Source organism: Callorhinchus milii, unplaced genomic scaffold, assembly GCF_018977255.1.
Source record: "Callorhinchus milii isolate IMCB2004 unplaced genomic scaffold, IMCB_Cmil_1.0 Scaffold29, whole genome shotgun sequence".
NCBI classification, from domain to species: Eukaryota; Metazoa; Chordata; class Chondrichthyes; order Chimaeriformes; family Callorhinchidae; genus Callorhinchus; species Callorhinchus milii.
Genome location: NW_024704770.1, coordinates 3031588 through 3056545, shown reverse-complemented (window position 1 = coordinate 3056545; position 24958 = coordinate 3031588). Strand labels below are relative to the sequence as shown.

The window sequence follows — 24958 nt, the reverse complement described above, 5'->3', positions numbered from 1 at the left end:
TTCCCTCCGCATAACAGGCGCAGTGTGTGTGGGCACGGAACAACAGAAACACAGGTGACAATGGAACACCAACGGCGCAGTCCCGTAGCTCAGCGGTTAGAGCCCTCGCCTCACAAGATGAGGGGACCTGGGTTTGATTCCCAGTAGGACAAAAACGAAACGTAAGCAAGTCTCCTTTCTCCACACGCACGCCTCTGTTCACCTCAGCAGTCAGTAGGAACCCGATTGTTAGTCGATTGGCGGATCGCTTTTCCGGGGGTACTCTTTTTGCAAAAATACAAGTAAAGTTTATATTAAAAAAAATTGGGTCCCTCGATCCACGACTGTTTGTGGGGACGCTGCTGTGTGCAGTTGGCGTTTCGCCCATAAAATATCCAGTCAATTCACTTTCCAGTATATCCTGTGAAGCGCTTTGAGACCTCTCTATCTCGTGATAAATCGCTGTATCAAACGCAATTATTATTATAGTGTCTAAAATAATGAAATGGGCTCAGAGTCTGTCGGTGCATTGCCCAGGGTGATACAGGGCTGTGTCAGTACGTGAACTCCTGCCAGAAAAGGAAACTGCCTCTGAATTGTTCTGCTCCCACCTGCCATCTCTGCTCATGTCTGATCTCAGGGAGTGTCTGTTTGCAGGCCTGGACAATCTCTCTGGAATGTGCCACATAGCCTCTGGGCTGTCTCCAGGTGCTCTGACAGGCAGGAGATTTATTGTATGTTCATGCTTTGCCTGAGGTCGGTGGAAGAAGTAGATTTACAGACCGACAAGTTGCAGGCTTCAAACTTTCCTCTTCCACAGGCAGCTGAGTTAGCTGAACCCAGCTCCCAGGGCTGAAATCTGCCTCAGCAGCTACAATCTACAATCAGTTAGAGGACTTCCATGTAAATGTTCTCACCTGCCAATTCCAATGTGATGAGAATCGTATTTAGTAAATAACAGTCAGAAAAACAATCCCAGGTGCAGCTGTCACAGAATGAAAGCCCTTGTACAGTGTGTGTGTGTGTGTCCAGCGTCTCTCTCTCTCTCTCACGTCAGGACTGTTTAGTGAGACCTGTTAGTTGAGTAAAAACCCTGAGAAATGTGCGTGTGGGAAAAGTGGCCTCAGCATCAGCGATATCTGACTCTGTTTCAAGCTGTTTGCACTGGTTTACACCCTAATCTGTCTGGATCCTCCTCACTCACTCACTCACTCACTCACTCTTCTTCTCCCCACTTAGCCTCACATTTCTCTCTCTGTTGCTGATTGAGCAGCTGGTGCCCTCTCTGCCCCCACCCTCTGGAACTCCATCCTACAGTCCCTCCGCTTCTCTCGCCCCCTCCCTCACCTCCTTTGAGACCCGTCTCAAGACCTTCCTCTTCAACCGTGCCTCCCTCCCTCCTACCCCCACCCTCCCCGCCCTCCACCCCTCCTTATCCTAACCCCCAGCTCAGGTGTGGATGTGTGAATGTCATTTGTTGTTGATGTTTGACTTTCTGGGAAAACCTCAACCCATTGAGACTGAGCCTGAGCCTGAGCCTAGATGGTGAACAATAAACCGTCACACCCCCAACGCTCCCCTATTTGCCTCTGATCTAAGAAATATTTTGCTCTCAGTTGACTGAAAGTAGATTTGGTGTTTGACTTTCAGGTCAAACCTCCAGAGTAAACAGCTCCTATTCTTTTCCAACTGTGTAACAGGATCATTAACAGGCAGAGAAATGCCACAGAATTTTTTTGACCCAGAGAGTTGTTAGGATCTGGAACTTGCTGCCTGAAAGGGTGGTGGAGGCAGATTTGATAGTAGCTCCCAAAAGGGAATTAGATAGGCACTTGAAAAGTAAAATTTGCGGGGCTATGGGGTAAGAGCGGGGTAGTGGGACCAGTTGGATAGCTTTTTCAAAGAGTTGGCACAGGCACAATGGGCTGAATGGCCACCTTTTGTGCTGTAAGATTCTATGAATGACGTCTTGCCCAAAGAATGGCTCAGCTCATAATAACAATCCCTGCATTTGATACAGCGCCTTATTATATCTTTAAGACGTCCCAAAGCGCTTCACAGAATACACTGTAAAGTGAATTGACTGTATATTTTGTGGGCGAAACGCGGCAGCCAATTGCGCACAGCAGCGTCCCCACAAACAGGCGTGGATTGAGCGACTAGGATTTTTTTTACCCCGGAAAAGCCGTCCCAAAATCGACTAACAACCGGGTTCCTACTTACTGCTGGGTAAGCAGAGGCGCTTGTGTGTGGAGTAAGGAAACCTGCTCAAGGTTGCACTCTGCCCAGGAAGTCACAGTTGAAGTAAATAGGACAATGTGGCCCGAGATGAATCACTCACACCCAAATTTGCAATAGAAACATTCCTCTGTGGAGATGAGTCAATCAGCTCTGTATCTCCTGGGCAAACAGATGGAGTTCCAGGGTGAGTGTGAACTTGCCCATTGAGTCTGTTAAACCCAGAGGCACCATCCTTTCACTCGAATCTAAGAAATCTTGTGCTCTCAATTGACTGAATTGATTTGATGTTAGCCTGGCTCAGTTACTAGCAATCTTGCCTCTTGAATCAAAGGTTCTGGGTGGTTTCAAGCCCCCCTTGCATCAGGACTTTGAGCTTACTTTTTAGGACAGCACCCCAGGGCTGTAATAAGTATAATAATAATGATAATAATCCTTGCATTTGATATAGCGCCTCATCTATCTCAAAACGCTTCACAGAATGTACTGTAAAGTGAATCGACTGCGTATTCTGTGGGCGAAATGCGGCAGCCAATTGCCAAAGTGTGCCGCAAACTGTTGTGGATTGACTGGCCAATTTTTTTTTTGGAATTATTGCCCCCGGAAAAGCACCAACCGACTAATAACCGGGTTCCTACTTACTGCTGGTAAACAGAGGCGTCCGTGTGGGGAGTAAGGAAACTTGCCCAATGTTTTGCCTTGACCCGCCCGGATGGGAATCGAACCCAGGTCTCTCGCTTGCTTGCGAGGCGAGTGCTCTAACCACTGAGCTACAGAACTCCAACTGGGGGAAGCCTCTTTATTAACAGAGTTGCCATCTTTCAGATGGATAATAATAATAATCCTTGCATTTGATATAGCGCATTTCACGTCAGGAGGACGTCCCAAAGCGTTTATGAATGTTCAAGACGACGGTAAAGATTGTGCAACACTATTGGAAAAGAGAGGGCGGTTTCTCCCAGTGTCCTGGATAATAATTCTTGATGTAAATTGCCATTTCACCCCCTGGCTGTTTGCTGCTCCTAATATGCAAACCTTCAGAAACTTCCCCCTCAAAAACATCCCCCGCCTCCCTCAGCTTGCACCTTAGTTCACGTGGCAGGTGTGCAGCTCAAAACCAGTTTATTCTAATAGTTACAGGTCAGCAGCAAATAAATTAATGAGTATACAGTGCACTCGGCTACAGAGCTTTGCTGCTGGAAGAAGAGAGAGAGAGAGGGACATAACGACACCGGGACTGAGAGAGAAAGGAAGAAGATAGAAAGAGAGACGGTGTGCGTGCGTATGATAAGGAGAGAGAGGGGGAAGAGAGAGAGAGAGAGAGGAAGAGATTGAGGTATACGAGAGACTGAAAGAGAGTGTGATATGCTTTGGGACACTGTTGGCGTGAAGGACTATAACATAAATGCTTTGTTGTTGTGTGAGGGAGAGAGACATGGGAGGCTGAGGGAGACAGAGACAGACTCAGAGAGACAAAGAGGTCACAGGTACAGTATGTGCTGAGTTAGTCAGTTGGGAGAGGTTAGCCACAGCTTGCTTGCAAGCCCACTCTCACTTTAATCAAGGTAAGGTTAGAAATTTGAAGGTGAAATGTTGAATCTATTTCAAGCAGCAGTCGGGCTTGACACTACAAAACAGCGTTTAAAACTTGCGTGTGAAATAAGAGCCTTACAGGCAGCAACACTCCCACAGAGCAGAACACCACCAACCAATTCTGTTGCCCATGGTCACATTTAACTATCAAAACCACCACACCCTAAGCGAACAAAAGCCCACTGGATTAATCGCCCTAGCTCCCGGGCCAGCATTCAGTTCTACAAGTGTGCAGTCAATTCGCTTTATGTTTATTCTGCGAAGCGCTTTGAGACTTCTCGAAAAGGCACGACATCAAATGCAAGGATTATTATCACATGTTACACCAACAACCAAACAACAACAACGTGCACTTACACCGGGCCCTCCGTGCAGGGTAGCGTCTCAGAGCTCTTAACAGTGGCGGAACCTGACTCCGAGCTGGGTGGGGGGGGGGGGGCGGGGAAAGGTGGCCTTAAGCACGGTCGAAGAAGAAAGTTTTCAGGCGGGACTTGAAAGAGAGGAAAAGATGGGGGGGCATAAGGTGGAGGGATAGAGGGAGAGAGAAGGGGGGCAAGGCGGAGGGATAGAGGGAGAGAGAGCGGGGGCAAGGCGGAGGGATAGAGGGAGAGAGAGCGGGGCAAGGCGGAGGGATAGAGGGAGAGAGAGCGGGGGCAAGGCGGAGGATAGAGGGAGAGAGAGCGGGGGCAAGGCGGAGGGATAGAGGGAGAGAGAGCGGGGGCAAGGCGGAGGGATAGAGGGAGAGAGAGCGGGGGCAAGGCGGAGGGATAGAGGGAGAGAGAGCGGGGGCGAGGCGGAGGGATAGAGGGAGAGAGAGTGGGGGCAAGGTAGAGGTTTTGAGGGAGAGTGTTCTAGTGTTTTGGGGTGTCGTGGCTGAAAGCACGACCTCCAATGGAAACTGTCTGCCCATTCAACTTAAAGAACCCCTGACACTGAAAAANGAGAGCGGAGTTTCTCAAGTGTCCTGGCTCACTTCGAATCCCTCAGATCAACTGGTCAGTCACCTCATGGCTGCGTGGGACCTAGCTGTGCTATTATGCTGCTGTGTTTGAATGCAAATACACAGTCACTATACTGGGCAGCAATGCCCTGTGAAGCGCTTTGAGACTTCTCAGCGTTACTGTAAGCCGTACGTTAACACTATCAACGTTATTCCGCTCGGAGCGGCAAACGGGGCTGTAAAAACAGGCTTCATTTGGCTAACGTGCCTCGGGCTGTCTGCATTGTTCCCAGTTTCTGACCTGAAAGGTGGCTTGACAAGGAAGCCAGTTAAGGTTATTTTTGGATGCAGGTTTTAATCACATTGATCAAGCAAAGCCGTGCGCTGAGAGTCAGCTGCTCTCAGTATCAAGCAAATACACTTGGTGATATTTTCTTCGACGGTTGGAAAACTTAGTAACTCCGAGGTTGCTTGAAGTGCAGCTCTTTCTGAAACCTGTTTGTACAGATCAGCTCGGGGACTTAAAAGCTGCTGTAACCTGAGCCACAGGCAGCTCAGTATCTACCTATCTGGAGTTGGTGGGAAGGGCCTAAAGTGGGTGTTGAACGCCCTACTGTGCTATATAAATAGCCAAGGAACTGGTCCTTTGTCACTGAGCTTCCAGATCAGTCTCGACCTCATCAGCCTTGCTTAACCTCCTCCTGTGTCAGTCGTCATGTCGCTCACCCAGCGATCGATGAGAATGTCAACCGGACGCTCCGGGTTTGGGTCCCAGAGCCTCTATGGCGGCCTCGGCAGCAGCGCTCGTAGCATTTCTTCCAGTCGCTCCTTCAATGTGAGCTCGGCTGGTAGTGGCATGAGAAGCGGAGGCGGAATGGGAATAGGGTTGGGGATGGGAATAGGGATGAGCGCTGGGGGGCTTCTGAGTGGTGGTACCAGCGGGCTGGTAGCCAACGAGAAAGACGCCATGCAGAACCTCAACAGCCGACTGAGCAAATACCTGGAGAGGGTGCACTCCCTGGAGGAGAGCAACATTCAACTGGAGAAGAAGATTCGGGAGCTGTCCACTGACAAGATCATCCAAGGCTTCGACTGGACCATCTATGAGAACACAGTGAAGCCCCTCCAGAGTCAGGTAAGTAACGCCCGCCTCTCGCTCCCCCCCCACCACCATCCCCAGCCCTCGCTTGCCTCCTTCAAGACCCTCCTCTTTGACCATGCCTTCGGTCAACCTCCCCACCCCTCCCTGATCCCAACCACCAGCTCGGGTGCAGATCCCTGACTGTCCAGCGCCTTGGGACATCCTCCTGACTTGAAAGGCGCCGTGTAAATGTCATTTGCTCTTTACGCTCTCTCTAGATCTTCCCGTTCCAACTTCCATCAGGACCTTGCCTCCCTTGCCCAATCCTCCGCTCTCATGTTCGATCATGAATACTCTAGGCTTCTGCTGGTTATCTCTGTTGAGTACATCTTCCATTCCGTGGGTAAAACATTCTCTTTCTTTTTCTGCAGCACACCTCAGTCTGGGTTTTTTGTCCCCAGCCCGATTTTGACCGTACCTTAATCCTGACCTTGCCACACCCTTGCTTGCATTCCTACCACAACTCCCCCTCCCCCCCTCCAACACGAACACCAAACCTATCCCTACAATGCAAAGCAGCTTGTTACATGGAAAGAGAGAGAGAGAGAGCTGCTGTAGTGAACAACAGAGCAAGGCTGCCCGTCAAGTGGCACAGAGCTGGCAAATAGAGGGGCTGGAGCTGGAAGGAGGGAGATTTACTCTGTCTATAACCCTTACTGTGGCTGATCCAATACAATACAATACAAAATGACATTTACACAGCGCGTTTCATATCGGGAGGACGTCCCAAGGCACTGGACAGTGAGAAATTTGGACCCGAGCAGGAGGGGGTTGGGATCAGGAGGGGTTGGAGGGCAGGGAGGGTGGGGGTAGGGGAGTAACTGAAGGCACGGTCGAAGAGGAGGGTCTTGAGACGGACCTTGAAGGAGGTGAGGGAGGGAACGAGGCGAAGGGAATGTGGGATGGAGTTCCAAAGGGTGGGGGCAAAGGGTGATCTAGCAGCGTTGGATGGACAGTGTGGAGGGAGCTTTACTATGCTGAAATATTAATATCTGAAACTTAAGTTTCCTTACTCCACATGCCTCTATCTACCCAGCAGTTGTAGGACCCAGTTGTTAGTCGACTGGCGGGTGGTGGGGGGGGGGCAACAATTTTGGGGGTAACAATTCCTTAAAACTCACATTTCGCCCACAAAACACACAAGCAATTCACTTTACAGTGTATCCTGTGAAGTACTTTGAGACGCCTCGAAGATGTGATAAGGTGCTGTGTCGAATGCAAGGATAATTATTAATTGTATTACTGTGTATGTAACCTGTCCTGCAGCTGACTGGGTGGACAATGGACAATGTACAAAGGGAGTTTAACTCGTGCTTGAAACTGTCTTGATTTCTTGCAGATCCTGTCCTCCATTATGGACAACTCTCATGTGGCCCTGGAGATCGACAACGCCAAGCTGGCGGCTGAGGATTTCAGGAGCAAGTACGTGGATCGCTCAGTCTTTGTCTCTTCCTCTCCTGTTGTCCTGCACTGTTGCACAATATCCCTTTGTCACACAGGATGTTAGCTCGCTTTGCTTCCATAGTGGGGGGGGGGGGGGGGGGGGGGAGGAGGAACGAGAGGGGAGTTGGGCAAATCCCTTCCCTTCCTCACTTGTTCCTGCCCCCAACCCCCTCCCCCCCGCCCCACCCCTATCATCACCAGAAAGTGTAGCCCTGTGAGGGGTGCCTGAGTTGGGTCTGGGAAGAGGGTATTTGGCCCATCGAGTCTGTTCCACAGCAGATCATCTCACCACATTTCTCTGCCTCTTCTCCAATTACCCTTTAATACTTTTAATTCCCTCATGCCTTACGTATGTACCCCTTCTACACTCCTAATCAGTTCTGTACGCCTTCTGTGGCAGTGTGTCCCTTTGCGTGAAGAAAATGTTCTGGTCCCTTCAGGCGGAGTCTGTCCCCAGAATACACTGACTCATATCTGGGGGGAGAAGGTAACCTGTCCCTCACCACACCAGAGGTCCCTGTGCGGAAATACTGCTCTTAAGAACATGACAGTTTACTGTGTGAAAGAAGACCAAGGTCCAGCTAGTTTGCCTTTCATCATTCACCCACAAAATACACAGTCAAACCACTTTATAGTATATTGTGTGAAGCACTTTGAGACATCTCGAAGACGTGATAAGGCGCTATATCAAATGCAAGGATTAGTATTATTATTATTATATCACTTGACATGTCATGTCCCAAACTACTCTGTATCCACCCCAGATATTATTTTCTAGTAGAAATCTGTCTCATTTGTTCTTGAAACAAACAACACTTTCTGCTTCCACCGTCCTCTTCCCTGGGGAGCCTGTTCCGTTACGTTTACTACTCTTCACTCCTCAGGCTACATGTTCCTCACACCCCTACCAACCTGTCCACTCCCTCCGCTCAGTGGGCTCCGACCAGCTTCATAATCCCCCGCCTCGCCCACACCAGCATTAGTGGGCAGGCCTTCAGCCTCTCTGCCCCCACCCTCTGGAACTCATCCCACAGTCCCTCCGCCTCGCTCCCTCCCTCCCTTGCTTCCTTCAAAACCCATCTCAAGATCCTCCTTTTCGACTGGCCCTTCGGTCACCCTCCCACCCCTACCCCACCCTGCCCTCCACCCCTCCTGATCCCAACCACCAGCTCGGGTGAGGACCCCTGACTGTCCAGCGCCTCGGGACGTGCTCGTGACGTGAAAAGGGCGCCGTGTAAATGTTGTGTGTTGTTGTTGTTCCAGGTGGGAGAATGAGCTGATGCTTCGCCAGTCTGTGGAGAATGACATCGGAGGCCTGCACCAGCTGAAGGAGACTTACCTGCAGCTGCAAACTGGCCTGACCAACGATATCGGGGCCCTGGAGGATGAGATCGCTTACCTGAAGAAGAATCATGCTGAGGTGGGTGGGTCTCGGGCTTTGCGCCACACGTAGCATTGCTTCCCAAGCGCCATAACCGTCCTCCTGCGTGATCCTGCGGGGAAGAAAGACACTCCCGTTACAGCAGCGCCCAACATCCCACGTTCACCCAACATTTCTATATATTTCTCTGAAAAAAAATGAATCAGAATAATTTGGTCACTCAATCCACCAGTTTGTGGGACACACAAAATGATACAGTCACTACACTTTACCGTGTATCTCATGAAGCGTTTTGAGACGTCTCGAAGACATAAGGCGCTGTGTCAAATGCAAGGATTATTATTATTACTTTTGAGCCGATACCTCTCTTTTTGATCGTGCTTATGGTCACCTCCCACCCTCACCCTCAGCTGCGCTGTATAAATGCAAGTTGTTGTTGTCGTCCCCCTTCTCCCTGTTGTCAACGTGCTGCCACCTAGTGGTGCAATAGTGCTCTGCCTGATGGCATGGAGAGAGGCATTCAAGTGGTACCCAAAGTGGCCGGGAAGGGCAGTCGGTGCTGCTGGCTGACGTGCGGGGCTTGTGTTTCAGGAGCTGAGGATGCTGAGGCAGCAGAAGACTTCAGATGTGCAGGTGGAAGTGGACTCCAAGCCCTCCATCAACCTGCAGGAGGTGCTGAACAAAATCAGGGAAGATTACAATGGTATGGTCAACAAAAATCAAGGCGATATGGAGACCTGGTACAAAGTGCAGGTACGACAGACGCAGAGAGAGAGAAAGCGCCGTGCTGGTTACAGTGACCTGAAAAGGTGGTGGAACCAGATTCAATAGCAATTTTCAAAAGGAAATCGGATAGGAACCTTTAAGAGGAAAAAGTTGCAGGGGGGGTGGGGGGGGGGGGGGGGGGAGTGGGACTGATTGGGTGGCTCGATGGGCCGAATGGCCTCCTTCTGTGCTGTAATATTCTACGATTCCACGAATGTCTTCCAACCACTTCATCGCTTTCTGTTTTTTTTGAAGCTTGAAACCAAGTCGGTGGAGCAGGCTCAGGACAACCAGGCCTTAGAAGCAGCGAGGCACGAGGTCTCCGAATACCGTCGGCAAATGCAGAACCTGCAGGCTGAGTACGATGCCATGCTCGGCAGTGTAAGTCACGTTCCTTCCACTTCTTTTCTTTAAAGGAAGGTTTAAACCCCTTTTACTCCCTGGCACCTTCCTTACCTCCTCACTCCCCGATCCACCACCCGGCCCCCTCTGCTTGTCCCTTGCTCCCTCCGCTCCACCATTGGAGGTCGGGCATTCAGCCACTACTCCCCAAAACTCTGGGACACTCTCCCTCAATCCTCCGCCTTGTCCCCTCTCTCCTTTTTCAAATCCTTCCTTTTCGACCGTGCTTCAGGCCTCCGGGGCCCTCCTGCTCGGAGTCAGGCTCCGCCACTGTTAAGCGCTGAGACGCTACCGTGCGAGGAGGGCGCTATATCAGTGCAAGTTGTTGTTTCAGAAACACCAGCTCCTAGTGTGAGCTTCCTCATCCTACTCTAACACAGGACCTTGCTCCGTCTCTCTCTCTGTCTGTCTATCTCTCTCTTAGCTCGGCTCTCTGGAAGCCGCCCTGGCAGACACAGAGAGGAGGTACGATCAGGAGCTGCAGGGATACCTCTTCAAAGAGGGAGCCTTGAATGACGAGCTGAGGAGAATCAGGAATGAAATCAACCAGCAAGCAAATAATTACCAGCAGTTGCTGAACATGAAGATGAAGCTGGAGCAGGAGATTGTCATGTACCGACAGCTCCTGGACGGCGGTGCGCAAAGGTAGGTCAATAATGGCGACTTTGCTGCCAATTACTGTGCCACTTACGTAAGAACGTAAGAAACGCTAGACGCAAAAACAGACCCCAATCCATCTAGTTCGCCTTCCAACCTTCCTGGCGGTCGCCACACACATACGTCCCTGCCTCTCATTGGAATATTGGTGGCCAAGCGTTCAGAAAGCAAGCTCCCTCACCCTCGCTCCCACTTCAAAACTCTCAAAGAATCTTTACTGTTGATTAAAAAAAGACGGTGGGATTTGCTGTGTAGATGGGCCTGCGCTATTCAGGAGAGAGCGAAGGTGAATGAATGGAATAATATTGTTGCAGAGATAACAATTCTGTGCTTCTCCCTCAGCTCAATATCCGGCACGTCTTCCTCCAGTATCTCGTCTGGTGAGTAAATGCTTCCTAACCCCGTATCAGCCAGTCCGCTCCCTCCCGCTTGGCGGACACCGGCCTGCTTCAGGTCCCCCGCACTTCCCCGGCCCACCCTTAGCGGTTGGGCATTCAGCATTTTTGCCCCCACATTCTGGAACTCTGTCCCGCAATCCCTCTGCCTCACCCTCTTTCGTGCCCCTTTCAAGCCTGTCTACAAATCTTCCTCTTCGACCGCGCCTTCGACCACCCTCCCACCCCCCACCCTGCCTCCAATTCCCAGCTCGGGACTTTCCGACGGTCTTTCCGACGCAAAGGGCACTATACAAATGTAACTTGTTGCTGTTGTTGTGCTAACTCCTCTCTGATTTTCTTCCCAAAGGAGGCGGAAGCAAGAGCACAATAATCATGTAAGTCATTCACTCTCGTACAGTAAACAACTGAAGAAGGCAGTGTTGTGTGCCGTGTGTGAGGAGCAGTGGGTGTGTGTGAGTTGTGTGTGTGAGGATTGGAGTATGTGTGTCTGTGTGTGTGTTGGGGAGTATTGATATAGCACCTTATCACGTCTTCGAGTCGTCTCAAAGCACAGGTTATCACAGACACTAACTAACTGCTCCTCTTTTCTTCCCTCTATTTTAGCAAAACGACCGAAGGTAAATACAGTAAAACTTCCACCCTTTTTACGTGATTTGCATTTTGTTTCTACTTTATGGTTCCATCCTGTTACCACACACAAGTGGCCATTTTCCATGTGTTGGTGTTGATGGGGGTGGGGTGGGGGGAGGAGAGATGGGTGCTCTCACCTGACATCCACACGTGTCCCTCCCAGCAGTGATCAGGGGAACTGAGGCAATTGTAGCCCTGACTGCTGCCCTGGCTGAGAATAACAGCACAGACACCTTCCTCCTCTATGTGACCCATGTGATGCCACTCCCTACTGGGCCACTGGGAGAAGCCAGAAGCCCCTCTTCCATTACTGTGAATACTTTTTCTTTACATCCAGGCTTGACTATGCAAACTCCCTGCTTGTCGGCCTCCCCAACTCTTCCCTCCACAGGCTGCAGATTATCCTGAACTCTGCAGCCCGTGTCCGCACCAGACTCCTTGACCCTATCTACCCCATCCTCGCCCGGCTCCACTGCCTTCCCATCACACAGAGGATACAGTTCAAAATCCTGGTCCTCGCCTACAAAGCCCTCCATGGTCTTGCTCCCACCTTACCTGCGTCCTCCTAACCCCCTACCATCCTGCTCGCTCCCTCCGCTCAGCGGGCTCCGGCTTCCTTCACGTCCCCCATCTCACTCACCCCACTATTGGCGGGCCGTCCGTCTGCCAGTCTGCCCCTACCCTCTGGAACTCCATCCCACAATACAAGAGGATTACATTTGTATAACGCCTTTCACGCCTTGCCCCCTCCCTTGCCTCCTTCAAGACCCATCTCAAGATCCTCCTCTTCAACCGTGCTTTCGATCACCCTGCTTCCCCAGCCCCCGCCCTCCACCCTCCCCGATCTCGACCCCCAACTCGACGGAAAACTCAACCAAAACTATAGAATATACTGTAAAGTGAATTGCCTGTATATTTTGTGGGTGAAACATGGCAGTTATTTACTATTATATTTTTTGGAAGGAAATTTACTATGGTATTTACCAGGCAGCTGTGAAGGTCACTAACTCTTGTCTTGTCTTGTCCTCACAGAAGTTAATGAGGTTACAAGTTAAAGATCATGGCCTCGCTCGCTATCACCAAGAAACAAGCTTGTACCCGCTCGGGCACAATGCCCGTGTGGCAGCTTCAGCTGGTGTCTGGGAATGTGGATCTTTGCCAGCAGCCCCCTGCCTGGCTTCATACTTTCCTCTTGTTCTATTCCTCTTCCTGTGACAGTGCGATTCCCAACTCCTGAGTATACAAAGCAATGGGGTCCCATCCCACTGTTGCGCTTGACATTAAGTTCAGCACCTCACTGGGGCAATGTCAGTGCATCGCGCCGATGCCATCAACAACAACAACTTGAATTTATATAGCAGCCTTCACGAGCCATACCGTTTCACAATGGCGGCGTCTACCATCCCTCTTATCGCTGCTGGGGTGCTCAGTTGTTATGGAAAACAACCTGGGCTGTTGCAACCCCAGTAGTTTGGAAACCGCAAGCAGACAGCAGGTCAACACACATAAAAGTAAATTGTTTTACTGGAGATCCAATACAGCAGATGCCCTTGTCCCCATTACTTGTGTCTCTCACTCCCCAGGAGCCCTGATCCACGTCGCCTGTCTCCCTTACTCCTCTCCCTTGGCTGCTCTGTTTTCCAAATATTTTCACATCTGTTCATTGTTTAAGCAAAGCTGATCAATAAATATCTTTCTGCTCTTACTGGTGGTGCAAAGCAATTGAGTTCATTGATAACAGTAGAATCAAAGATCCAAGCACAGACTCATAATGTGGTGACTAAATCAATGCTTGAGGACTGGGCTGTGCATGATTTGATATATTTGCTTACTTTGGGGGGAGTGGGGGTAAGTAAAGAAGTAAAGAACAATTCTTAAATTCAGTCTTCATTTGAAATTCAAAAAATTCCAAAAAGATCCAGCTTTTAATCTTAAAACTGAATCTTAATATTTCCACAATTTTAAGATAAAATTGTCTCACAGGCTAAACTACTGGTTATTTGGGGCCTAAGCAATCTAGGGGCCCTAATATTAACATTAGGCAGTTAGAAAGGAAATTAGAACACATTTTATCACACAGAAGGCAGAATAGATTGGGATGGTGCAAAGGGGAGGTAGAGAGATACTCGGGAAGTATCTTAAGTACAAGGGTTATGGAGAAGAGATGGGGAAATGAGATTGAAAAATCTGACATGATCTAAGAAACTGGTAGAAAGAACAGGCTTGGAGAAAAGGAATTGAAAGAGTTGTCATAGACTTAAGGACAGAGCGGACTGGATTGGCTCAATAGCCTCCTGTTCCTGTGTTCTCTTACCGCTCGCTCCTTCCCACTTACTGGCAATGTGTAAGTGCAGATAGGAATCCTTGCTCCAAGTCTGGGATTTCTGGCCGATTTCCCATTATTCCCAGCCCAAAGCCACTGAGGCCAATTAGAATGCCCACCCCACCCCGGCTGAGATCGACCAACTCAGCACAGACCAGTGGTCGAACCTGAGACCTCTCTGGTCTGCATGGCTCAGTGGATTTGAATGTACTGTGAAGTGAACTGACTGCATATTTTGTGGGTGAAAACATTACTGACACACCGAGCCATCGGGGGAACCCTTTACTTCCACATATTAACTGGATTTCTGTTGTTTCTATCTATGATGTTGTGTCAAAACACCACCATTGAATGTATAGGCTGCTTTTCAGAGGTGAGGTCTACACTTCCTAGCCAGACAGGCTTCTGACCTATAAGCAGGACCTTGCAGACCTGCCTGTCTTGTCTGCTCAAATCCAATTCAACCCAAGGAGAACACATCTCTCCTCGAAAGAGCTGATTAAATCAATTCAGTCTAGAACTGCTGGTTCCAAATTCAATGCTCACAGGAACAGAGGCTGCCATTCAGCCCATTGAGCCAGTTCTCCCATTACTAAATATGACCACTCTTCTTTCCTTATTTCTTTTTTTTGCCAATCCCTCAATAACTATATACCGAACAAGAGAGAGCAGTTGGTCCCATTTACTCCAGCAATACCCTTCATACCTAAATCAGGTTGCAGCTCAAGCACGTTACGGACTGGATTGACATCAAACAAAGGGATTAGATGCAAGATATTTATTGATAAAGGCATTGAATAAGTGAGAACATTTAGTAACTCAGAGCAGCCGAAGGCTTGTGGAGGCAGACGCACACACGGTGGGGTGTTGGGGCAGAACTACTTCCTATAGTGGAAGTGAACCAGAAGACAGTTGCTGCGATGGTCTTTGATTGGCAGTAGTGACATAACAAACCTTGTCAGCGCAATCTTCGACTTGTCCCCTGTTTAGAGACCGTCCAATGACCAACACCAACTGCTGGATGATGATGCTGCAGCCAACAGCAATCTTCACTGTCCCCATCTCAGGTCAGGTCTTGGGTGAAACCATTTACTTTTAAAGAGAGCATGTACTGTGCTATCTCACTCTCCACACAGAGGGGATTGCCCCTGGAAACGTACAGCCAGTTACACATTGAGTTTTCAGAGAAGCGTTAGGAGGAAGTAAAGTAAGTCAAGAAGTCAAGCGGGTGGGAGATGTGGTTGGCACAGTGGATGTTGGTGCCAGGAGCACACCTTAATGCGGGCGAGCAGGGGCGTGTCTTTGATCCTCAGTAGCGAATTTTGCTTTCTGTGAACAAGTCAATGATCTGATTCAGATTTTCGAAAAGGAGCTTTCAAAACCATTTACAATCTTGGCCGCTGACATCCACGCTTAATAATTTTACACTCTCCTCTCCCCTAATACCTCCAGTCCCTCTTTACTCCGGTGCTATCCATCAGTACTCCTCACTGTGTTAAACTCCAGACATCACACTGTCTCTCACTGACAATGAATCACTGTGTACTTCTTCCTGCACTCTACAGGACTCCCTCCCTCTCCCTTATCACTCCATCCCAAGTGCTCCAACACCCACCCTATGTTAAGGGGGCTATTTAAACGCAAGTTATCGTGGTTCCTAAACTCCACAGAAATTCTCCCTTTCGAACTCTTCCCTTCCTCATATGGAACACTCTTGTGTAGTCTTGCCTTTATCCACTAAAAGAGGGTAAGAGCCTAAAAGGCGAGTCTGTAACAAATGCCCCTAGTGAAGTAAGAGTTAATTACCTTTTGTTGTGGTGCTCCTGCAAGTAAAAGAGTAAAGAGCGGTTAGCGCCTGCATCGCATGCTCACACATGAACTCAAAGATCACAGATCACACCAATCCAGAGTTAGCAATAAAGAAAACTTAAAGGTTGTGGCTTTTTCCTTCCCGTCTAATAATCCATCTACTTCTCCTCCCAAGTTGCACCTTTTTCTAGAGGATTGATTTTGCTGAAGTGGTCAATTTTCCCATCTCATCCAAGCAATCGTTCTTCATGACAGGGAGGGTCAGCAGGGCAATCAACAAGCCAGCTCCAGTTTGTACCCACAAGCCTTCCACAGGCCGAGGAGCTATCAGAAATCTTGGCTAATTGTCCTTCCCTATCGTGAAAGCTACTTGCAGCTCCAATGGCTGCTCTGGCTTAGCACAGTAAGACTTAATCCTTGGTGTGGCTAAGTACTGGCTTTACCCACTAAGCCAACATAGAGGTTGTCGTGTTCCTGAGGCTAACTGCCTGCAGAACGCTCGTCACTTAAGTAATAAAATATTATTTGAAGGCACATAGTGTGAGGGAATGTTTATCCTCTTTAATTTATGACATTCATATGCAGGCATTGGCCAACCATGTTGGATTTGCTGGCAATGAAATGTTACAGTGACATATTTCGTCAATTTCCCCATCTCCCTGATTCCAAGAGAGGGTCAACATTCACGAGAGCCCTGATAATAATAATCCTTGTATTCGATATAGTGCCTTATCACGTCTTCGAGACGTCTCAAAGCGCTTCACACTATCTACTGTATATTTTTATGGGCAAAACGCAGCAGTCAATTGGGCACAGCAGTGTCCCACAAACATTTGTGGATTGAGTGACCAAATTATTATTAATAATATCTTATATAACATCTAAAATCAGGAGGTAAACTCACATGGTAATGATTTGACTGCCACCAGTTCCACCTGAATTAGGAAGAAACATAGACGAGTCAATAAACAGAAGGAAAGGTTATTTACAATTAAACAGCACAGGTTTTAGGCAATAGCCCATCAGGTTACCCACCCAAGTTCCCCGAATATTCCTTCCACACATCCATAAACTAATAGCCTAATAACTCCAAATCCTTTTGATTGTAAGGGACTAGTCCAGTTGGGAGTTAAACATGCATAGCCCTTTCGTGGCCTGAGATGATCAGGTGTTCTCCGAAACCCTTTCAGTTCTGGCTGGAAACAGTCGTCAATTTAGCAATAGTAAGCCGAGACTTCATTCAGCTGGGATCACCCACCCTCCCAGGGCTTTGGCTTGCTGGTTTCAGGACAATAACTACACCTAAACTCAACAATAAATAATAATAACAAATAATAATCCTTGCATCTGATATATTATGTCTTCGAGACGTTTCAAAGCGCTTCCCAAAATATACTGTAAAATGAATTTTGTAGGCAAAATGATTACTACGGGGTGACCAAAAAGTCGTGATACCATTTATTTGAATAATAACTTTAGTTCTTCATCGTTTCTTTAAGACTTATTAGATATTGTAATGGGATCACAACTTTTTGGTCACCCTGTTGTTGCTTTGTCAATGTATCTTCAAAGCCAGTTCAACCCAGGGAGACAACCCTTTACTCCAAAAGCCTCCCCTCCAGAGACTCTACATATCTCCTCTTAATAAGTGTGTATCAGACATGCCGCTCATTTTATCATGATTAATAAGCTTCAGAGCTGAGGGCAGCTGAGCTGCTATTGCTTGGGCCCTCAGGAGCGAGAGAAGGGGTTACGGGGGTGACTGAAAGACCAAATGTGAAACACACCTCATGATCCAAACTATCTCAACTTCAAATCAAACCCAACACTTACCAGATTGCATAGAGGTTGATGAGGACATTCCTGAGCCACCTGATGAGCTTGAGACAACACTGCTCGTATTGAGAACAATGCAGAGAGTTCATTATTATACAGAAATTACACCAGATACATTCACTCACTTCAGTATAACGATAAGATTGTGTTGCACTGTTAGGATTATTACTCCCAGAAAACGACCCGCCAATCGACTGACATCCGGGTTTCCACTTACTGCTAGGTAAATAAAGATGTGTGTGTGGAGTAAGGAAACTATTCCAACGTTAACTACTAATTAGGGTTAAACAGGCAAGGGTCTTTGTACTAAAATTAGAGGTACTCATTGCAGATTCATTGGACAGAGAGAGCAGGATGGTGCCAAGTATGTGAGTGTTTGGAGTGCTGGATGGATGAGATGCTTTTATTTATTCGTAGACAGGTGTACCTTTGTCCACCACCATCCAGGAGCTGTCTGTAAACGGAAATCTCCTGCTCCAGCTTCATCTTGATGTTCAGCAAATCCTGGTAACTTTTCACTTGCAGGTTGATTTCATTCCTGATTCTCATCAGCTCCCCTTCCAAGTTCGATACCATGCACATGTAGCCCTGCAGCTGTTGGTCGTACCGGATTTCTGTGTCTCTCAGGGAAGCTTCCAGAGAGCCGATCTAGGAGAGAGGGGGAGAGAGAGAGCGGTTCTATGTTAGAGGAGGGTGAGGAAGCTCACACTAGGATCGGGCATTTCTGAAACCTTCCTTTAAAGAAAAGAAGTGGAAGGAGCGTGACTTACACTGCCGAGCAGGGCGTCGTACTCAGCCTGCAGGTTCTGCATTTGCCGACGATATTCGGAGACCTCGTGCCTCGCTGCTTCTAAGGCCTGGTTGCCCTGAGCCTGCTCCACCGACCTGGTTTCAAGCTTCAAAAAAAACAGAAGGCGATGAAGTGGTTGGAAGACATTCTCAGCAAGTAACACAAGAAATACTAAGACGAAAAATAGAGGTAGTTCGCCTTCCACCTTCCTGGCGGTCGCTTGCACATATGTGCCGCACTACCTATGTACTACATCCCATAATGTTATTTCCACAGCTCCCTCCCCACTCCATGCCACACTCCCTCATAGTCCTCTTTATCAAACATCAGCTCAATTCCTCCTGAAAGAATTTCAGGGATTCTGCTTTTCAGCTATGGTTTGTAGCGGAGAATTGCACCGTCTGACTGACCACCGCCCCCCCCTCTCTCTTTCTCTGTGCAGGTCACTGTAACCAACATGGCGCTTTCTCTCTCTCTGTGTCTGTCTTACCTGCACTTTGTACCAGTTCTCCATATCGTTTTGATTTTTCAAGACCACAGCATTGTAATCTTCCCTGATTTTGTTCAGCACCTCCTGCAGGTTGATGGAGGGCTTGGAGTCCACTTCCACCTGCACATCTGAAGTCTTCTGCTGCCTCAGTATCCTCAGCTCCTGAAACACAAGCCCCGCACGTCAGCCAGCAGCACCGACTGCCCTTCCCGGCCACTTTGGGCAACAACAACCAATTGCATTTTACACAGCGCCCTTCACGCTGTTTATCGTCCCGGAGCGCTTGACAGTGGCGGAGCACGACCTCCGAGTTGGACAGAGGGGATGGTGACCGTAGACACGGTCGAATAGGAAGGTCTTCATGCGCAAACTGGAGATGGAGAAAGCAGGGGCAGGGCAAGGGTGCCTCTGAATGCCTCCCCACGGGGGGGAGGGAAGAGGACGAATGCTCCCGAAAGGGAGGTGTTAGGGGCAACACATCAGCACTAAGGTTTGCGGCCAGAAATTACGGACAAAGAATCCTGATATGGATCAATATTGCATGCGGTTGGAGAGCCCAAGACCCACCTCTGCATGGTTCTTCCTCAGGTAAGCGATCTCATCCTCCATCGCCGCAATGTCATTGGTCAGGCCGGCTTGCAGCTGCAGGTAAGTCTCCTTCAGCTGGTGCAGACCTCCGATGTCATTCTCCACAGACTGACGAAGCATCAGCTCGTGCTCCCACCTGTACCAAGAGAGGGGTATGAGGAGCCTGGCACTGCGGGGGAAGGGGGTTATGGGAGGCATTCTCCCCTAATCCCTACTCTCCTCCACACCCTTGTGACCCAGCACTGCTCAAGAGTGACCTTGGAAGGATGGGAGGGAGCATAATAATAATAATAATCCTTACAGTTGATGTAGCGCCTTATAACGTCTTCTAGATGTCTCAAAGCGTTTCACAGCATATACTGTCAAGTATATATATATATATATATTTTTGGCTGAAACGTGGCAGCCAATTGCGCACAGCAGCGTCCTGCAAACGTTCATGGATTGAAGTGACCAAATTATTTTTGGTCACTCCTAACATCCAACATCCTGGGGCAGGAGCAGAGCAAGAGATACGTACTTGCTCCTGAAATCCTCAGCAGCCAGCTTGGCGTTGTCGATCTCCAGAGCGATGCGAGCACTATCCATAATGGAGGCCTGAATCTGCAACAAATAACATAGCGTAAAATAATCCTTACATTTTACACATACTTTCACATAGTATTTTCAAAGGATGTACGGTGTGGAGTGAATGTATGTTATGGCAGCCAAATTGTTATTGCAGTTTCTCCACTCTTGTGAGGGTGGATCAAACCCTCTAACGCCCAATCCCAACTAACAGAGGGCCGAAGACAAAGCATTCTCGGTAAGCGGCACTTTGTGGCAGCTTCAGTCATCTGACACCTGGTGCTTAAGGGATGGTGACTGATGACTCCTGGTTTGAGAACATAGAGCCTTGCTTACATTGTCAGATCCTTCCTCCTCCCACTGGGGCACTGAGGACTGTTATAGGAACAGGCACCAGCAAGCTGACGCTTATGGCTAAAGCATTGAGAATGTTGCTCGCTCTCTCTCTCTCTCTCTGTTATTCTTCCTGTTATTTCTGCTGCCTTATTTAAATGGAACTAGGGAAGGAACCTCTTTGTTTATCTTGCTGGACAAATGCCAGTACAACAGGAATTGTCCCCTCTCACATGCAGTCTGCAGCAATCTGCAGTATAGTTTCACATCGATCCACAAGTTAAATAGCGAGAAACTATCTTCACTGAGAGGGCACAATTGTTAGTAAGACATTACCAAAAAAACAAAGAGAATGTTTAAGAGATTTGTTTGTGCAGCAGCCTTGCAATAGGATATCCAAAATCCCACCAAAGTCAGATTGCTAAACACTATCTTGGGTGATGACATCAAACTTGGCCTGGCTTGTTCTCTCCTTACAAATCTTCCCTTGTTTATCAATAATCTCACATTTCAGCTATTTCCCCTTCATGCTCAAGCCTTTGCTTATCCAGTTCTTTTTGAATTAATCTATTGATTCGGCCTCCACATCCATTTGTGGGAAAGTATCCCAAATCCTAACAAGTCTCTGAGTGAGTGAAGAAATCTCTTCTAACATCCTGCCTGATTCTTCTGCTAACAATATTCAAACTGTTACCCCCTTATCACCCATTCCCCAAATAAAGGCAATTTTTTTTTCCTATTTACCCTGTGATACCTTTCAGTATCTCGATCGCCTCAATTACATCCCCTCTCAATCTCTCGGCTCCAGTAGAAAAAGTTCCAATTTAGCTGAGCTCTTTTTCTATGTACATTGCCTTATGTCTTGTACCATCTCAGTGAGTGAGTGAATCTCTTACCTGAAGCTGTAGGGGTTTCACTGTGGTATCGTAAATACTCCAGTCAAAGCCATCGATGCTGGAGCCGCTGCTAGCCTCACGGATCTTCTTCTCTAGGAGCCTATTGGAGTCTTGCAGCGATTGCACCTTGCTCAGGTAGTTGGCCAGGCGCTCGTTCAGGTTCTGCATGGTGTCCTTCTCATTGCCCACAATGCCACTCCCTCCTGTTAGGGACCCAATGGATATCCCACCTCCGTAACCATATCCACCTCCCAAATTATGTGCACTATATCCACCTCCCAAACCACATCCCATACTGTACCTCATTCCATGACCAAATCCACCATACCCTCCCCTCCCTGCATACATACTGCAGGAACTCATTATTGGCTTAACCCTGGCGGTGGTCAAAGAGTGGCTGGAAAAGCTGCGGCCGCCACCACCGGACAATAAGGAAGATCCTTGGTTCCCGCCGCTGCTGATTTTCTTGGTGGTGGTGATGGTGCTTCTACGCGACATGATCAGGCTGTTGGAGGCGAGAGAGCTGCTGAAGAGCAGGAGATGCTGAATGAAGCCTTGGTCTGAAGCTCAGTGACAACCCTGAGAGGCTGTGGGTCTATATAGTGAGTGAAGGCGGGACCTCAGCACTGTAAATCCACACCCAGACACTAGAATTGGCAGCAGCACAAAGGCTGGGCCGCTATGACACACTTGTTCCTGTCAGCACTGTCCCTCACTCCCTTGCACCTGCCCGGCAGGCTGGCAATCTGAAACGTGAAGAAGTTCAAGCTAACCTATCAATTGCACATTAATAAGTAGCTGCATTGCTATAATAATGTTGCCAGTCTCCAGATCACACGATGAGAGATTAGGGTGGAATGTTTAGAATCTTTCCTTTCCCTTTACCACTTTGGGGTGAATATACTTGATTAGTTGTGTGTTTGGCTCTGGTTCGCATCTCTGGGGCATCTCTGGACTGTGGGTTTAAGCTCCAAGTGAGGACTTCGAGCTCACAGACCAGGCTGAGCTCTCATGCAGTTTTGAAGGTGCCATCCTGAAGAACTAGCTGCCTGCCCGTTTGAGAGATCTTTAAAGATCCCCACACAACATTATTTGCAAAAAGAAGGGAGGTTCTCATCAAAAAAAAGCACTAGATCAAATACAAGGATTATTATTATTATTATAAAAATCTTCCAGATAAATAACTTGTTTACTTCAAGGGGGCTTTGTGAAGCTTTGCTGTGTGAACACTGGCTGCCAACATTTTGTATGAGTACAAATACAGAATCACTGCACTTGACAGCAAATCCCTATGAAGCACATTAACACATTTTGATATAGACACTGTATGAAATGTGCGGGTTGTTAGCAGATGCCCTGTACCATTTGTTTTGCACGTTATGCCAACGTGTTCTCAGCATTTGTAACATCAGTAACATGTCTGGCATGTGGCTTCTATCTTTAATTAATCAGGTTACAAACAGCCCTTTGGCTGTGCTATCAGAAAGAACAGGAAGGAGAGGGATGCTGGTGTTGGTTGAATAATAATAATAATCCATGCATTTGACATAGCGCCTTATCACGTCTTCGAGACGTCTCAAAGCGCTTCCCGGGATATACTCCAGAATAGGCACAATCGGATGGGTACAACAGCTCTCTCCATTCAGTCTCCACTGCCCTTCCCACATACCTTTCATGTTTTGTTTGTAAAATGTTGTCTAGTTCTATTTTAAAAGCTTTATAGATTCAGCTTCAACCAGCATTTTTAGGCATTTCACGTCCAAAAACAAAATTCTAACCTTTCCTTTTGTTTTATACAATCATGTTAAATTGTTGCTCTCTGGTTACCAGCTCATTGATCAGTGCAAACCATTTCTCCTTATTCACCTCACCGAAATCCTTTACAGCCCCTTTGAACACCTCTATCAGATCTCCAGCAGCTAAGGGTTAAAGTGGCAAAGCTGCTGAACACCACAGGTGCAGACAGACATTTTTCACGACCTAGCACATTCCTGTCCCGGTCTGTGAGAAGAAGGCAAGATAATTGAAGGTTTGTAATGTAATGAAAGGATGGGTGTGGAGAATAATACAATGTGGTGTAACTGCTTTGAAGCCACACCTGGATGAGGCTGTGATGGTACATTTCTACAAGGCATTGGTTTGGTCATAGAGCTTGCAATGTCCAGGTTTGCGTGCCCCATTACAGATGTGGAAAGGGGATAGGGTAGATTCACTAGGAATATGTAATTTGTTGTTGTTGATACCAGGCATGAAAGGTCACAGTTAGTAGGAAAGACTTGGAACATTAGGACTGTTTTTGCTGCTGAGAAAACTAAGAGGGGGGGACTCTAAAACAGTATAAGCTAGGGAGAGTTTGATAGAGGATGAAGGATAGAGGGGTGAAAACCTGGCCTAAATTAATCCACTCCAAATTAACACTTAAGAGTCCTATAGCTTAGTGGTTAGAGCACTCGCCTCGCAAGCTAGGTCAGGACGAAATGTTGGGCAAGTTCTCTTACTCCACACACATGCCTCTGTTTACTTACCAGTAAGTAAGAAACCAAAAACAATAATTAAATTGGTCATTTTTCAATCTACGACTGTTTGTGGGACATTGCTGTGCGCAATTGGCTGCCGCGTTCGCCCACAAATATACAGTCAATTCACTTTACAGTGTGTTCTGTGAAGCGCTTTGGGACGTCCTCCCGACGTGAAAAGCGCTATATCAAATGCAAGGATTATTAGGATTATTATTAAGATCCTGCTTGTTAATTGATTGACGGATTGGTTTTTGGGGGTAATAATCCCTTCAAAATAAAACAAATTGGTCACTCAATCCACAACTGTTTATGTGCAATTGGCGACCGCGTTTTGCCCATAAAACACAGTCACTACAGTTTACAAAAGCGCTTTGAGACATCGTGAAGATGTGATAAGGTGCTATATCAAATACAAGTATTGTTATTATTTAGTATTATTATCCATACATATTAGTGGTTCAATCAAATCCATTTGACAGACTAACTGGACTGATCAGAGAGCATAAATTGAGGATAAACATGAGAAGAAATGTGTTTATACAGAGGATTATTAGAAAGCAGAATGCCTGATATCATTTAGAAAGAAATTGAATACGAATTTGATGGAAAACAATATGTAAGGGAGAGGGAATAGGATAGCCCCAGTAAGGGAACTAACACAACACAGTCATGAGAGCAAACTGCCCCTGAATCTATTGCCTCACAGTGTAACCCTGTGATTCCATCCCTCTACCCCTCTCTATCTGTCTTTAAACTCCCCTTAAAACCTACCTCTTTGACAGCACCTATGGTCAGCTCCCCTTCCCCTTCATCCTGCCCGGTGTCTAACCCAGTCTTTGTAAAGAGCAATGAGACGACAACAACAACAAATTGCATTTATATAGCTCCTTTCACATCAGGAGGACATCCCAAGGTGCTGGAGACATTATCCTATGTGAATGGCACTGTATAAATACAAGCTGATGTTCTTGTTGCACCTTGCTGCTCCCTTTCCTAGAGTTGAGGTCAATTGTTGCTCCTGAGATCAGTAATTCAGCATAGAGTGAGATGTGAGACTGCAAGCCTCTGGTCTGTGTGGTTTAGATATAGACAGGACCCATTAGAAGATCTCAGGACGAACATAGGAACTGAATTTCACCTCCTGCCCTCTCAGTGGGTGCTGTGCCAGGGTGTGCTGGGTAGTGCAAGAGCTGCAATTCAAGGTTATCAAACAGCCCAAAAGAACATTTACCTTGGTTCA

General features: G+C 47.7%; 2 protein-coding genes across 3 annotated transcripts; one reads left to right on the top strand and one right to left on the bottom strand.

Annotated features, from left to right (window-relative positions):
* The first annotated feature begins 5401 nt into the window (after positions 1-5401).
* Positions 5402-13272, top strand: LOC103187541 (keratin, type I cytoskeletal 50 kDa). The gene is made up of 10 exons (XM_007907089.2): positions 5402-5885; positions 7231-7313; positions 8598-8754; positions 9307-9468; positions 9736-9861; positions 10307-10527; positions 10882-10919; positions 11284-11311; positions 11541-11554; positions 12600-13272. The coding sequence occupies exons 1-10, from the start codon at positions 5466-5468 to the stop codon at positions 12620-12622; spliced, it is 1272 nt and encodes a 423-aa protein (XP_007905280.1). The 5' UTR covers positions 5402-5465; the 3' UTR covers positions 12623-13272.
* Positions 13273-14653: 1381 nt separating this feature from the next.
* Positions 14654-21775, bottom strand: LOC103187542 (keratin, type 1 cytoskeletal 11). Of its 2 annotated transcripts, none has more exons than XM_007907090.2 (10): positions 21200-21775; positions 19924-20006; positions 19383-19539; positions 18816-18977; positions 18306-18431; positions 17963-18183; positions 17533-17591; positions 16604-16634; positions 15697-15713; positions 14654-15219 (listed from the first exon to the last, which is right to left on the bottom strand). In XM_007907090.2, the coding sequence occupies exons 1-10, from the start codon at positions 21695-21697 to the stop codon at positions 15200-15202; spliced, it is 1374 nt and encodes a 457-aa protein (XP_007905281.1). In that variant the 5' UTR covers positions 21698-21775; the 3' UTR covers positions 14654-15199. The 2 variants fall into 2 exon arrangements, with proteins under 2 accessions (XP_007905281.1, XP_007905282.1); XM_007907091.2 differs by lacking the exon at positions 21200-21775 and adding an exon at positions 20307-20362.
* Positions 21776-24958: the final 3183 nt, after the last annotated feature.

Bases quoted from the DNA above. Each gene is read 5' to 3' on its own strand.
- LOC103187541 (XM_007907089.2), top strand. From the start codon at position 5,466: ATGTCGCTCACCCAGCGATCGATGAGAATGTCAACCGGACGCTCCGGG. The intron at 7,314-8,597 runs GTACGTGGATCG...TTGTTGTTCCAG, and splicing joins GCTGAGGATTTCAGGAGCAA to GTGGGAGAATGAGCTGATGC. The intron at 10,920-11,283 runs GTGAGTAAATGC...TTCTTCCCAAAG, and splicing joins TTCCTCCAGTATCTCGTCTG to GAGGCGGAAGCAAGAGCACA.
- LOC103187542 (XM_007907090.2), bottom strand. From the start codon at position 21,697: ATGTCGCGTAGAAGCACCATCACCACCACCAAGAAAATCAGCAGCGGC. The intron at 20,007-21,199 runs GTAAGAGATTCA...TATTTGTTGCAG, and splicing joins TGAAACCCCTACAGCTTCAG to ATTCAGGCCTCCATTATGGA. The intron at 18,184-18,305 runs GTAAGTCACGCT...CCTCTCTCCTAG, and splicing joins ACGACGCCCTGCTCGGCAGT to ATCGGCTCTCTGGAAGCTTC.